This window comes from Silurus aristotelis (assembly GCF_946808225.1).
Source record: "Silurus aristotelis genome assembly, chromosome: 23".
Taxonomy (NCBI): Eukaryota; Metazoa; Chordata; class Actinopteri; order Siluriformes; family Siluridae; genus Silurus; species Silurus aristotelis.
Window position 1 is genome coordinate 6,677,981 of NC_139596.1, and position 15,589 is coordinate 6,693,569.

The 15,589-nt window shown below is 40.1% G+C and overlaps 2 protein-coding genes across 2 annotated transcripts; one reads left to right on the forward strand and one right to left on the reverse strand.

The window, feature by feature from the left end:
* The first annotated feature begins 102 nt into the window (after positions 1–102).
* mrpl41 (mitochondrial ribosomal protein L41) lies at positions 103–4,799 on the forward strand. The gene is made up of 2 exons (XM_083527085.1): positions 103–204; positions 4,268–4,799. Exon 2 carries the CDS (start codon positions 4,291–4,293, stop codon positions 4,696–4,698), a length of 408 nt encoding a protein of 135 aa, XP_083383211.1. The 5' UTR covers positions 103–204; positions 4,268–4,290; the 3' UTR covers positions 4,699–4,799.
* A 1,071-nt stretch (positions 4,800–5,870) lies between these two features.
* On the reverse strand, positions 5,871–15,494 carry dph7 (diphthamide biosynthesis 7). Its single transcript, XM_083527009.1, has 9 exons — positions 15,274–15,494; positions 15,082–15,197; positions 11,799–11,886; positions 10,576–10,670; positions 10,302–10,459; positions 8,060–8,132; positions 7,900–7,965; positions 7,624–7,796; positions 5,871–6,533 (listed from the first exon to the last, which is right to left on the reverse strand). Exons 1-9 carry the CDS (start codon positions 15,409–15,411, stop codon positions 6,112–6,114), a joined length of 1,329 nt encoding a protein of 442 aa, XP_083383135.1. The 5' UTR covers positions 15,412–15,494; the 3' UTR covers positions 5,871–6,111.
* Between the last annotated feature and the right edge of the window lie 95 nt (positions 15,495–15,589).

The following is a 15,589-nucleotide window of genomic DNA, read 5'->3' on the forward strand; positions in this document are numbered from 1 at the left end:
TGAATATTATACAAAACAAGCTTTTTACTGGCTAATGCAGTGTCAGTTAAAAATGATACCCAATCATAGCGTAGAAGAACGGGTTTTCAGAATATAGATAGGGAAAAAAAAATCATTCGATTGGACAGATTCTGACCAACCAGAAACGAGCCCACCCCCCCATTCCGGAAGTTCATGAGCAGAGCTTCATACACGCTTTCCAAGGTGAGTGTGGAGCAAAATATAACGAAATGTAAAGAAAGTACTAAATTCATTGGTGATTTATTAAAACTTTTTTTAAAAACATTTATATGAAAGTTTATGACGATTGGAATTGTTTTTTAGTCATAAATACCGGGTTTAATGCTAAAGCTAGGTCAGAAGATAGCTTAGCATGCCTCACGAGCGACATTCTAATATAATATTTTGAATACATTAAGACTTAAAATTTTGAAAGAAGATACTGTACAGGTGAGAATATTATTTTAATACATTATACAACACAGGAAATCTACTCAATTAACTTGTATACCAGATAGATAGATAGATAGATAGATAGATAGATAACCATTGCACAGGGTACAACGAAATCAAGTCAGTCCTTATGGTGCATTAAATTTTAAAATAATAAACATGTAAACATAAGTGATCCGATAAAATACTAAGTTTAAATCATATTCAGGTGTTGCACATTTAAAGTCTTTAAACAGATAAACAATGGATATTGTCCAAAAGCAGCTTTACAGAAATAAATATGGGTAATAAAATATTAATTTATGTTAGTGCATATAAGTTTATTTCTAATGAGCAATCCAGTGGTGACTGTGGTGAGGAAAAACTACCCTAAAATGTAGGTATTTTGAATGTGCAATACTTTATTGAATAAATATTATTTACATTTATTATTTTATCGGATCACTTTTGTTTACATTTTCAATAATTTATCATATTTTATTTTTATGCACCATAAGGACTGACTTAATTTCGTTGTACCCTGCGCAATGACAATAAAGACAGTCAATTTAAAAAATAAATCGATCATGCACATTCATTAGTATTATTTATAGTAATTATCAACTTATTTCCAATTAAGCTTTGTGTCTTTGTCGCAAGTGCTGGAATAAATTAGGTAGACTGAGCTCATGTTTACATTGGTTTAAATGGGTATTTTCTTACTCTTAAGTTAAGAAATATTTAATTTTTTAATTTTTTTTAATTTTTTAATATTTAATTAATAGTTAATTTAAATTGCACAAAATTTGCTTTCATATTTTATTCTAGTCTTCTGCAGAGATATTCAACTAGAGAATTTGTTTTACATTCATGTTGACCATTTTATTTATGGCATGTCCACTAAAAATACAACGTTCCTTAACCAGAAGGTTATTTAAAAATTACTTATAAAGAGGATGTCACTTCGCTCATGTTGTAGTAACGTTTTAAGTTGACTAGTTAAAAATCTAAATTGTGAATCGGTAAAAAAAAAAATTGTAAATAAATAATTCTTTTTGCCATATCGCTCGGCCGTAGCTGAGACTGTCAAGGCTTTTTTAATCCCAACCATACACACAGTGAAACAAAACAACAATCCCCCCCAGGAACATATAACATATTCAACATAAACTATAAAAAAGGAACACAAAACTTCTATTTTTATTTGTCACATACACATTCATACAGAGTACGACATGCAGTAAAATGTTTTATGACTGTCCAACATTTAAACATAAAATTAGAAATAGAATACAAGTTTAAAATAAATAAATAAAGTATAAGGGGAAAAAAAGAAACCCACCCATTAGGGTTGCACAAGCCAGTGCACTCTTACTGCCAGTCCCAAGCCCGGCTAAATGGGGAGGGTTGTGTTAGGAAAGGCATCCAGGTTAAAACATGTGGCAAATCAAATATGCGGATCACGAAAGAGAAATTCATACCGGATCGGTCGAGGCCCGGGTTACCAACGACCGCCACAGGTATTGTTAACCAACAGGGTACCAGTGGAAATTGGGCTACTGTTGGCCGAAGGAGAGGAGGAAGATGATATGATGGAGAGGAGAAAGGTAGATATGTTGTGTGTTCAGGAGAACAACTGGAAAGGAAATAAGGCCAGGAACATTGGAGGTGTTTAAACTGTTCTATCATGGTGTGGATGGAAAGAGAAATGGTGTGGGTGTGATTCTGAAGGAAGAGTACAGTAAGAGTGTAAAGGAGGTGAAGAGAGTTTCTGAAAGGGTGATGAACGTGAAGCTGGAATTTGAAGGGGCGATGATGAATGTCATCAGTGCTTCACAATGCTCCACAAGTGGGCTGTGAGATGGAGGAGAAGGAGAAATTCTGGACTGAGTTGGATGAAATGGCCTTAAGGAGAGGAATGTGGAAGGGCAGATGGTGGTAGATTAAAGAAGGATGATAATAGGGTGACATATAAGAGTGGAGGAAGGTGCATACAGGTAGACTATGTTCCATGTGGGAGATGCAACCTGAAGGAGATTGGAGACTGTAAGGTGTTGGCAGGGGACAGTGTAGCTAGACAGCATGGTGGTCTGTAGGATGGTTTTGGAGTTGAAGAAGAAGTGGAGGAGAGTGAGGACTGAAAGAAGAATAAGATGGTGGAAACTAAAGGAGGAAGACTGTAGTATGAGATTCAGGGAAGAGGTCAGACAGGGGCTCGGTGGTGGTGAAGAGGTGCTGGATGATTGGGCAACTACTGCAGGAGTGTTGAGGGAGGCAGCTAGAAAGGTACTTGGTGTGACATCTGGAAATAGAAATGAAGACAAAGAGATGTGGTGGTGGAATGAGGAAGTGCAGGAAAGCATAAGGAGAAAGAGGTTGGTGAAGAGGGATGTGGCGAAAGCCAAGGAAAAGGCATATGAGGAGCTGTATGAGAAGTTGGACACTAAGGAAAGAGAAAAGGATTTATACCGATTGGCCAGGCAAAAGGACCGAGCTGGGAAGGATGTGCTGCAAGTTAGAGCAATAAAGGATGGAGATGGAAGTATTTAGTATTGTAAGAGGAAGTCAGGTGTGTCAGAGAAGTATGTGTGGGTGGTGCAAGACATGTATGAGGACAGTGTGACAGCAGTGAAATGAGCAGTAGGAACAACAGACTGGTTCAAGGTGGAGATGGGACTGCATCAAGGATTGGCTCTGAGCCCTTTCCTGTTTGCAGTGGTGATGGACAGGTTGACGGACAAGGTCAGACAGGAGTCTCCGTGGACTATGATGTTTGCCGGTGATATGATTTGTGGTGAGAGTAGGGAGCAGGTTGAGAAGAGCCTGGAGAAGTGTAGGTCCATGATGGAGAGAAGGGGATTGAAAGTCAGTAGGAGTAAGACAGAGTACATGTGTGTGAATGAGAGGGAGGGCAGTGGTGCGGTTGCAGGGAGAAGAGGTGGAGAAGGTGGAGGTGTTCAGGTACCTGGGGGGTCAACAGTGCAAAGTAATGAAGTATCTGCAAGAATGAAAGGGAAAGTTTATAGGACTGTGGTGAGACCTGCGATGTTGTATGGTTTGGAGACAGTGGCATTGAGTAAAAGACAGGAGGCCGAGCTGGAGGTAGCAGAGCTGAAGATGTTGAGATTTTCGTCGGGAGTGATGAGGATGGACAGGATTAGAAATAAGTTTATTAGAAGGACAGCGCATGTAGGACGTTTTGGTGACAAGGTGAGGGAGGCGAGATTGAGATGGTTTGGACATGTGCAGAGGTGGGACATGAGTTATATTGGTAGGAGAATGCTGAGGATGGAGCCACCAGGAAGGAGGAAAAGGAAAGACCAAGGAGAAGGTTTATGGATGTGGTGAGAGAAGACATGCAGGTAGTTGGTTTGAAAGGGGCAGATGTAGAGGACAGGGTGGTATGAAGACGGATGATCCGCTGTGGCGACCCCTAATGGGAGAAGCCGAAAGAAGAAGAATAGAAGGAACCTAAAGCAATATAATGCGTATTACATTTTAAGGATAAAATCTTTAAACATTTAACATTTTATTGCAGAATTATATTAATGAGGTTTTTAAATTAACTTGTTTTAGTTTACAAATGCAAGTCATCTAGAAACTAGTTTTTGGTTCTGAACAATGAAAAGTGTTATAAACATTAATGGGGGTGTATAAAGGTGCTGTTTAAATCTATTCATACAGCACCTTTATACACCCCCATTAATGTTTATAACACTTTTCATATTGTGTGAATTTGGCTTAAGCATATTCATGGGACTTTAGTCCAGATCAATATGGCTTCTATAAGAGCAGGTTTAACCCTATCATTTATGTGATTTGTCCTGAATCCTAGGTGAACTGAGTTGAAGATACAGAATGGGGCTGCTTTCAGCCCTGACTCGAGGACTGGTCAGGGGAGCGGACCGCACAGCCGAGTTCACCAGCAAACGCGGCCCGCGGACCTTCTACAAAAGCCGAGGAGCCATGCCGACCGGAGTGGTCACCTCCAGCAGGAAGTTCATCCCTGTCCGGGAAATGATCCCAGAGTTCGTGGTGCCCAATCTGGAAGGCTTCAAGCTGAAAGCGTACGTGTCGTACAAGAGCCCAGCTGGTACAGAGCAGCCCATCACCACAGAGAGCCTCTTCAACCAGGCAGTGGCGCCGCACATCCAGAGAGACTTTGAAAACGGCACGTTCGACCCACAGCAGCTGGAAAAATACGGCTTAGAGAAGACACAGGAGGGGAAGCTGTTCAAATTATACGCCAAAAACTTTGTACGTTAAATGTGACAAATGGACTGCGAAGGGGGAAAAAAAATTTAGGATTTAGTTTTTGTTAAGAAGGCATTGTGTGTAATATAAATAAAAATTTACCTCTAAATACAGATCCTATTAGATATTTCTGCTTTCAGTCCCAAAAAAGCCACAAATTGTGTGTTGAACACAGTGTAATGATAGTGAACTGACAGGTAAATCGAGGCAGGTAGTATAAAACTAAAATAGCTCTTTTAGGATGTCCCAGGTGTGAAGAGATTTTTTTTTATTGACTAAAAATGAAACGGGTGAGCAAGAATGCAACAATCGGAGAAAATCTCAGTTGTCATAATGTCAGTCAAAAACTGACGCACAACCAAAAAGACTCATCCGAAGTTTTACATCAATCCATGACACGTTCAGATCAGTGTTCTAATGGTAGCTAACAGCAAACAAAGACAACTTACTGCTCCAATTTTCTTCATCATAATAAAAACATAACTTTTTCCTTTATAACGAAGTTTCTCTTCTGTCCGTCCAAGTCGTTTCCACGTTTTCCCTGAGAGTTGAAGACTAAATGCATCATCAGGTTCGTTGTAGGAGAAGCGACACTGGATAAAAGTGTCTGAAATCTTCTGAAAGACTGCAGATTTTAGTGTAGGATTTTAGGAATTTTAAGTTTTCTGCATTTTATTCAATAATACTCCATCACAATGCAATTTCTAGTCACCAGCTCGCTAATAAAGTCAACCTTCTGAGTTCACTTGAATAAACAAGAAACACTTTGGCTCTAATAAATGGCTCGGATGTTATTGTACATAATTAAAGAGATTCTCTGGAAAATAAAATCGCCTGTAGTTTAGAAAATAGTTACTAAGTGCCACTGTACACATACTGAGGCTAGTTTGGTCATGAAGCACTTTCAGGTGATAAACAGTAGCTCTGAATAAAGAGTCTCCTGTTTAAATCAGGAGAATGAGGAAAAGGTGCAATAGCAGGGGGAGGGAAGTATTTTTGTAGAGGATGAAACTTCAGGCCTGATTTGTAAATCCGGCATAAAGAGCAACAGTTACAGTAACTCTGACATCCAGCTGAGAATATCAAACAGCTCTTTTGGTTAAAAAAAAACAGCTGTAATAAAAAGTGGAAGGCAAATACACACCACATAGTCAATATAACTAACAGAAAAAAGAAATCACAGATAAGAAAAATGTATAAGTGTAATTTATTGGTATCTGTATGTGTTTCTGTGCATAGCTGATCCAACAGTAGGAAATTATTACATATGAAGGAAATGCCTGGAAGATCTCAAACCCCATGTGAAAGGGACACACAGGATGTTAATTAGCTGTAGTCTCTCTTAGGTCTCAGGATACCCTGTTTATTCTCAAAAGATCTCAGATTTGCTTTTCTTTTCGTTCTGTGTCCGTTCAAAGAGAACAGTCAGATTGAGAGACTAGGCCCGGTCTCTCCCGATTGTGTCTCAGTTTTCGGTCTCCAGTCCCATCTCCACACGTGCAGCATGTGGTCGTAGAAAGAGCAGGACGCCAGCAGACAGGATAAAGAGGCCGAGTTGTCTGCGACATCAGGGACAGGAGCTGGAGCCGAGACAGCAGTGGCGTGATCGGGGACGTAACGTCCGTACTCGTCCTCCAGCGAGGTGTCAAAGCTGGCAGTCGGGGATTCATACTGGATCCTGAGGTGACCTTTGGGCTCCTCGAGGGTGATGCTGGCTGGTGTTGCTTCTGGAGGAGGGGAGGAGGGCGGAGGGCCGGTCAGGGGAAGCCGTGACCAGTCGGCTCCGTATGCTAACGAGTTGTGAAGGATGTAAGACGCCAGGATGGGGCACGGGCCTCCGTTTCCATCTGTTTAAGCAAACATGGAGAGCTAAGTGCAAAGTATAGCTGGGATGGAAATAAAACTGACGTTTTCTGCTGGCAGTAGAATTTAGTTGTTTCTCCTTGCCTATTAAGGATTTGCCTTTTAGGATTCTTAAAGAAGTGTAGGTATAGTGTCCGGCGACGGCGATAAAAACCAGTGAAAAAAACACACACACTCTAGCACCGAGACAACTGCACTCTGTCAACCGCTGACGAGAGTAAGGCATCTTACAATGCAGGAGATGCGTACATCCTCGCAGCGTCCCGAAGTATCGCACAAAAATAAAAATGGCACGTGAAATTTTGTATATTAAGTCGAACCCCTGTAACTCAGGGACTACCAGTATCCAGAGTGACTCATCTTTTTTTTTACAACTGCCCAGGTGAAGGTTAACCTTTTTTCAAGTCAAGTCAAGTTTATTTCTATAGCGCTTTTCACAACAGACATTGTCTCAAAGCAGCTTTACAGAAATCAACAGTTAAGGTGAATGGTGTGTATTTATCCCTGATGAGCAGCCATGGCGACTGTGGCAAGGATGTTATGAGGAAGGAACCTTGAGAGGAACCAGACTCAAAAGGGGAACCCATCCTCATTTGGGTGACATCAAGAGTTTGATCATAAATCTTTCAACAATACAGAACACTGGAGAGTGAGAACTAACATGAGTAATGGAGTATAAGATTATAAGTAAATGTTAACTTTTTTATCCATTTAAAGCTGTAAAGCTAGTGGTTTTAGTTAGTAGAAAACAAAGTGCAGTTTTTATGCCCTTTCCTTAAGCTTCCTATAAGACCACCCACATCTTGTCGTCAGGTCCCTGTGTGGAATCCCAGTCCTAAAGCACTGTGATTATGGGTCTAAAAATCACACGACAAATCAAACACGAAGCAAAAATTACGCTACAGAACAACTTGTTTAAAGTGATTACTAAAAAGCTTTTAAGGGAACATTAATTCAAGGTATTTTTCACTCGATTAGTTTGTAGAATAGAAACTTTTCACTGTGATTAGTTCAAACTATTCTGATTGAGCGAGTGGGAAATTTTTCAGGAACTAAGACACACTTCATACATACCCGTGGCTTGCTGGCAGTGAAGAACGTGAAAGTCGTTGTGCATGCACGCAGCTAACAGCAGGTGTTCGTGAACAGGGTGCCATTTCAGTCTCCAGACTCCTCCACCCGCTGGGGTTTCACTGAGAGGCTGCCGCATATTCCTCTCATCCCATAATAGCACGTTTTCATCATAACTGAAGCGACACACACAAAAAAAGGGAATAAAATAACACTATTCAGCAATGTGTACGGTGTTCATTCTTCACATATGTAATGTTGTAATTGGAGGTGCTTTACCTGCCTGTGGCTAAGATGTGCTCGCGGTGAGGGTTGCTGTGTATGCTACACACTCCCATCGTGTGCCTATGTGCATGAAAAACAGAAATGCTAGGACTTCAGTCGAGGTAAATGACAGTTAGATCATTAGTATGTGCGGTAAAACGCATGCAGGTGTCACCTTTTGCTGGTGAATGTGGGGGAAGAAGGAGCCATCCTCAGATCCCAGCCCTTAAGTTTGCAGTCATCACCACCTATGACATCAAACAGTAAAGAAAATATTTTTCTTTAAAAACCTGAATTATATTTATTGTTAAATCCATATTATGCATAATTTTAATCATCAATAATTTAAAAAAAAATCACAGTGGCATTTCAACCTCGGGTCTGTCGACGAGGTGGTATTAAAAAAGGCCCGAGACTAGTTTTGTAACAAGCCAACAGAGCACAAAGCTGCGCGCACATTCACATGGAGCACCGACCTTCATAAGTCAGAGTGCCAAAAAGACATAGTCCTGTGTACATCAGGAGCTGTGCAACTGGTGATGTTCTGATCACGTGCTTTACCCGGTCTGCAATTTCATTATGGCATTTCTCGACAGATTTGGCTCTGGTGGATTTCGCCCTCTTCCCAAAGATGGAGATCCAGCTCAAAGACCGCGGTTTGGAGCGTGACTAGCAAAAGTTGCATGACAGGTTGCTTCGATAGGAAGACTTCCAGACACATTGCAAAAGAAGAACACTGGGAGTGCTGTATTGCTATGCAAGGGGACTATTTTGTAGGTGATAGTGTGTAAACAACAAATAATTAAATTATTCCTGTAAACCAATGCTAATCTCAAAGCTTTTTCAAACCACCTCATATAACTGGGAATGAGGGTGTGTCCATTAAGAGGTGAGGTGTATCTAATTTGCATATTCATATAGTCTGATAATCTTGAAGCGCATGTAGAAGCACCTGTGCCTTTGCTGTTGTTAACAGAATAATGTCAATGTAAAAAGGTCTTTAAAACTAGTTTATATTTATGATGTACAGTGCATCTGGAAAGTATTTACAGCGCTTCACTTTTTCTGAATTTTGTTATTTTTCAGCCTTATTCCAAAATAGATTCAATTCATAGTTTTGGGAAAAAAAAAATACAATGACAACATGAAAGAAGTTTGTTTACAATATTTGCAAATTAAATAAATGTACAAAAATAAAAAAAGATAAAAAAACACGTACATAAGTATTCACGGGCTTTGCCATGACACTCAAAATTGAGCTCAGGTGCATCCTGTTTCCACTGATCATCCTTGAGATGTTTCTACAACTTGACCACAGTCCACCTGTGGTAAATTCAGTTGACTGGACATGATTTGAAAGTCTATATGAGGTCCAACATTTAACAGTGCATTTCAGAGCACAAACCAAGCCAAGTCCAAGGAATTGTTTGTAGACCTCAGAAACAGGATTGTATCAAGGCACAGATCTGAGGAAGGGTAAAGGAAAATTTCTGCAGCATTGAAGCTCCCAAAAATGAAAGAAGTTTGGAACCACCAGGACTCTTACTAGAGCAGAGCTGCCAGGCCAAACTGAGCGATCGGGGGAGAAGGGCCTTAGTCAGGGAGGTGACCAAGAACCCGATGGTCACTCTGAAAGAGCTCCAGCGTTCTCTGTGGAGAGAGGAGAACCTTCCAGAAGAACAACTATCTCTGCAGCACTCCACTAATCAGTTCTGTATGGTAAAGTGGCCAGACAGAAGCCACTCCTTAGTAAAAGTCACATGACGGCACACCTGGAGTTTACCAAAAGGCACCTGAAGGACTCTCAGACCAAGAGAAGACTAAATTCTTTGGCCTGAATGCGAAGCTTCATGCCTGGAGGAATCTAGTTACCGCTCATTACCTGGCCAATACCATCCCTACAGTGAAGCATGGTGGTGTGGGGGTGTTTTTCAGCAGCAGGAACTGGGAGACTAGTCAAGATCGAGGGAAAGATGAATGCAGATGAATCTACAGAGACATCCCTAATGAAAACCTGCTCCAGAGCGCTCTGGACCTCAGACTGGGGTGACTGTTCATCTACCAACAGGACAACGGGACGACTCTGTGAATGTCCTTGAGTGGGCCAGTCAGACCCCAGACTTGAACATCTCTGGAGAGATTTGAAAATGGCTGAGAGGTTCTGCAAAGAAGAATGGAAGAAACTGCCCAAAAACTCTGTGGAGCTTGTAGCATCACTCAAAAAGACTTGAGGCTGTAATTGGTGTGGGGTTTTTGTTTGTAAAATTTTGAGGAAAATAATGAATTTAATCCCTTTTGGAATAAGGCTGTAACATACAGTGTAGAAACAGTGAAGCGCTGTGAACAATTTCTGGATGTAGACTGTAGAGGGAAAATTGATCTCATGAAAAAAGGAAAATTCAAGTCTCATGTGTAACCTGAATAAACCAGCTGGGTGTCCCAGTAACTGAAAGCCGAAATCCAGGCCTCAAAGTCATGAGCTTTCCACTGTGCCACGGCGCTGAGGTTATCTTCAGCCAGAGACAATACCGTGAGAGAGCCGGTCGAGTCGCTGGTCACCACCCGGGGGTCAGTGCTGTAAAACACAGCAACATCTTTAAACCCGTTATAATGTGTGCGTGTGAGTGTGCGCATATGTGTGTGTGTGTGTGTGTATAAAAGGTGTAGCTTTAAAGGAGCAGAAACTCCTACCTGTCACCTCTCCCTGTTGACCAGTCGAGTGACAAAGCTAATCTGTTAGGACCCAGTTCAGTGCTTGAGACGTGGTCCAGCAGACACCTGCCGTCCTACTCAACAGTGATGTCAGATATGCAAAGGTGTGGGGAAAACAGTAATCAGAGCAATATTTCTCACATCAAGTCTCTCGAAAAGCACACACAAAAGCGACCATCGTTATCAACAAGAGCTGGTGACGTGCAATACCAACCTCTGTTGTCTAGACATGGGCAAGTACTGAATGACTTGGTGCAATGGTTCGGTACATGCGTCAGTTTTAACATTTCAGTACAGTTAGAGGGAAGAAATGCAAAACATTAAATTGCTTGTCGTTTTCAAATGCCTGCTTGGTTAAATTATACGTAAAATAATATTCTATAATATAAAAATTTAATATATAAAAATAAAATAAGTCAAGTTAACGCAATACAATTTTATTTCACTGATTAAATTGACATTAAATTGATTCAATAAAATAAATAAATGAAAAAAACTAAATAGTTTACATTTGTTAGACCCTATTTGGGTAATATAGATGCATATATGAGTGTGTGCGTTACATTTAATATGTAATTTTCTTAAGATATGTTTTACTTATTACAGCAACTAACATTTTCATTCCTTCCATCCTTCAATCATTTACTCCCTCGATATGTGGAATTAGCAGGATTTTCTACTTTTAAGAGAAATTCTTAAAACGGAAAATAAAACGCTAAAGAATCCAAATACATAGACTCTCGTAAAAAACGGAAGTAGCAGCGATTTGCGTATGCGCAAAACAAAATCGGAGTTTTACAAGGCACAAATCGTGTTTCTTTTTTATACCATTGGCATTGTTGTGTATGTTTTTTTTAAGTTTAATAATAATAAATAAATAAATAGAAAATACAAACAAACAAATGTGCGCTAAAAGTGCAAGGCGGAGACTAAACAAACTTGCGGTCTTGACGCTTTATACGCTCCTGAGGGAAGCGTCGTCCCGGAACGGTTCAGTAAGAATTCGTGTACTGTTACACCCCTAGTATCTACCAATCTATATTGAAGTGCAAGTCTGCAATGATCAAAAATTACCTTTAGTAAGAACACCTAATGGTGACGTGGTACATTAACTGGCAGCGACAAAATCACAGTGTGTGTGTGTGTGTGTGTGTGTGTGAACGTGGCATAACAATATACACAAATGATGTATTACGTCTGACCTTTGTGTCTCTGAGTGCATGCAGTTGGATTTCTCCGCATGCTGTGGCCATTCCCAGCAGTGGGCGCCCATACATCTCGGTATGACACCTGAGAAAGAAGCGTGAATAATAACAATGCAAGGATCTGTTTTATTTTTCAAGAATTACACTTTCAGATGTACAACTTCCCTGAAAATTTTGCTAATCGTTTGTACTGATCGATTGCATTATGAGTAAATGGAATCTGCATGGCAATTTCCATCATCTTCCTTTAGACCGAGGCAATTAAAGTACCTGGAAGTACCAAACTAACTAAACAGATTACAGAGACAGGGACAAAACCATCATCATCACCCCTTTTGTAAATTATCTGAATCTGTATACTGGGAAATGTATCATTGCTCAGCACTACCTCAATACTTTCTAGTAGTTTTGAAACATGTCATCCGAACAGAGCCATTTCACAGACAAAAGAAAACAGGCGTGGACCTACATCAGAGCCCTGAGGAAATCCTGTAGTAAAATAGCTGCGTTGAAAACAATACACGTTCAGCCAGTTTACCAAACACAGCACTAACAGCAGACCTTCCGATCTAATAATATGTAAATTCTTCACAATAAACAGAATTACGCTTCAGTGTGTGCAGTATTGGTAATACAATGGATATGAGCGTGATTAGATTGTAATCAGATAGGAAAATTTGCAATCCAACCACATCAGCAATGAAACAGAGCTGTGCTGAAACAATCTGTACAGACACCGACCAGATTTAAAGGTCTAACCTTTCTTGCGCAAGTAAAATTGTACTGCCTAGAAAACCTTCGGGCCTTGTTTTGGTTTGGATGAACCTTGTATAAACACTGGTTGTGGAGCTTAGCAAGAACATAGCAGGACTGAGGGACTGAGGGAATTATAAAAGACCAGATCTTAAAAAGTGTAAAAAAAAATAAAAAAAAGAAACAATAATCTGACCTAGTGCACCTTTAAATCTATTATTAAATTCTTATGATAGACATTAAATGCCTTAAGAGATTTTTGCCTTTTTTTGAGACGGAGCCTGATAAAAAAAAAAAAAAAAAAAAGTCTTCTGATATGAAAAAAAAATGCTCTATAAATGATTACCGTAATTTCCGGACTATTAAGCGCACCCAAATATAAGCCTGAATTTGACAAAGATTTGTATTTTGAACATAAATACGCTGCACCTGTCTATAAGCCGCAGGTTTCTACACTGAAACTAATGAACTTTACACAGGCTTTAATGAAAGACAGTGCCTGTTACACGGCTTGTATCTAAACAGTAGCCTACCAAGAAAGTCATTGTTCACTGTCTTCCTCCTTCCTTTCACAACTATTTCTCTCGGCAGTTTATCTTTTGGCATCGTCGTGCGTTTAAAAATCATCGGTGAAGCTTTTCTCCCGATGCCGTGCAGCTCAGAACACAGGTGAAGTGCGTTTTTTCATGCCCGGTTGTTTTTTTAGCGTGATGAATGATTCGCATTTCCTGTAGACAGTCCGAGTGAGCGGCAGGTCAAACGTCAGAGGAACATCATCCATATTTATGATGTGGTGCGGCCCGATTCAGTGGGAGCGCATCTGATTTAATATAAAGAGTTTTATTGGTTCACCTGAACCCGTTCTGCAATTTCATTAGTCTAATGTTATGGGGTTTAGTTTTTTGGCTTGAAGTTTGTGAAACCGGGAAAAACCCAGGAAAAATCCATAAATTAGCCGCTTCGTTGTTTAAGCCGTGGGGTTTAAAACGTGGGGGAAAAGTAGCGGCTTATAGTCCGGAAAATATGGTAGGTTATATATGTAGATGGATATAGCTATTCATTGCCATGGCATGAAGCTGCTCTTGATTTCTCCCCCAAATAAATTTTTTCAAATGGCATATTTTCCCTTAAATGTTCTCTCTTCTTCATAATGTGGCATAATATGCTGAATCAAAAGTCACCATGGGCCAATTTTGGCATCTCTGGTGTAAATGAAAAGAACTACTGTATACTGGAGATAACGAGACTATAATTTGCACTTAAAGAATTACCTCTTACTGAGAGATGCACAACATAAAGGCATATTTCAGATTAGAAAGATTTAGTAGAAAATGTCATTAAGCGATCATCATAAAGCACTAAATGGTCTCATGCCACAGTATCTGAGCAACTCAAGCACTATGAGGATGCATTTGGATATAAACAGTCTGCTGCAATGGCTTCGGATTTCAGTTCGCAAGAACACTTCTGCATTTAAGGACCCATGACTGAACAGCAGACCTCGACAATGATGGAACTGTAATAAATGGACATTCGGTGCCACCCAGATTAGGAATTGTTCCCTTTTAATTCTGGTTCCTCCTTAGGTTTCTTCCTAATGCAGTCTCAGGGAGTTTTTCTTTTCCACAAACACCATTGGCTTTCTCATTAGGGAACTTGTATGAGTTAAACCAGATAGGCATTAACTTATAAATCAATGCTTTAGAACATCTTTATGTTTGTAAAGTAGTTGTGGGACCAGTGTTGGACAGTGATGAAGTAAATGTAATGTTACTGTACTTAAGTAGCTTTTTTACACATCTGTACTTTACTGGAGTATTTTCATTTGGGGAGACTTTTACTCTATCTTCTACATTTCAAAGTCAAATATCTTACTACATTTTGCGAAATAATCGTTCTTTTCTTTTTTATTATTATTGATGAGGATAAAAATGTAACTGCTCAATCTACTTAGCAAGAACTTACAGTTCAGCATCAGTTCAACAGCAAGCAGGACATTCTGGGAGGATTAAATAAAGGAAGAATCTCCTGACTCGAACTCGCCACAACACCCGTGCTCTTATTTGCACGATTGTGGGGTTTTTTTTCTTTTATTTTTTCAAATAGTTGAAAATAAGGTTTTGGGCTTCTGATCATTTTAATGGATATCAACCAGTGTTCGACTCATGATCATCATTCTATTAATAGAATTAGAGTCATAACCTGAGTTGATTGAGCAATGAGTTTTGTGACAAAAGTGATCATAGGAACATTATAGCTATAATAAATCATAGCATATACTTGGATACTCAAGTACATTTGAAGACTTTTGTACTTTTACTCAATTGACAGTTTAAAAGAGGACTTTTACTTTTACTGGAGTCATATTTCACCTACTGTATCCCTACTTTAACTTTAGTGCATGGTTTGTGTACTTGTGTGAGGTCACTGCTTGGGATAATGTTCATTGTTAAAAGCGCATTACAAACACAACTGAAGTGATCATGTAAGGGGGTTTCTCATAAGAACATCCATCACACACACATACCATTTCAGATCTAGTATAGCTGGAGTGTCAGTGCGCTGTATCTCGGTCAGTGGAGGAATAAAAGACTGTTGCTGATCAAACTGGAAAAGGTAGAGTCGACCGATCCTGCTGGGATTCTGTAAACACAAGCCGAGCATTAAGGAGGAACACCAGGTTGAGCACCAGCTTACTTTTTTTTATTTCCCAGCTCACCTTCTCGTCGTCTTTCTGAAGCTGGTAAGTGCCACAAGCTAGAATGTGGGCGTACTGAGGCAGGGGACACCACTCCACAGTGTCCGCGCTCAACTCCGTGTCAAACACCTGCAAGCTGCGGGTTCGAGAGGAACCCATCTCACCATGTTCTCATGCTCCAACAAGACACTCGCTCGCTGAACGCCTCCACGCTGTACTACGCATGCGCACTAAACTGGAGCGGTGGTGGAGCACGTAGTGCTGTGGGATTGTTATACTAGAAAATTGAAATAATAACACAAATGTAATTGGTCAGAAGGGATGCACAATATCTCTC

Excerpts from the sequence above, each read along its gene's own strand:
- mrpl41 (XM_083527085.1), top strand. The coding sequence starts at position 4,291 with ATGGGGCTGCTTTCAGCCCTGACTCGAGGACTGGTCAGGGGAGCGGAC.
- dph7 (XM_083527009.1), bottom strand. The coding sequence starts at position 15,411 with ATGGGTTCCTCTCGAACCCGCAGCTTGCAGGTGTTTGACACGGAGTTG. Across the intron at positions 7,797-7,899 it reads CACATCTTAGCCACAGGCAG|TTATGATGAAAACGTGCTAT; the intron begins GTAAAGCACCTC and ends GTGTCGCTTCAG. Across the intron at positions 6,534-7,623 it reads TCACTGCCAGCAAGCCACGG|ATGGAAACGGAGGCCCGTGC; the intron begins GTATGTATGAAG and ends TTGCTTAAACAG.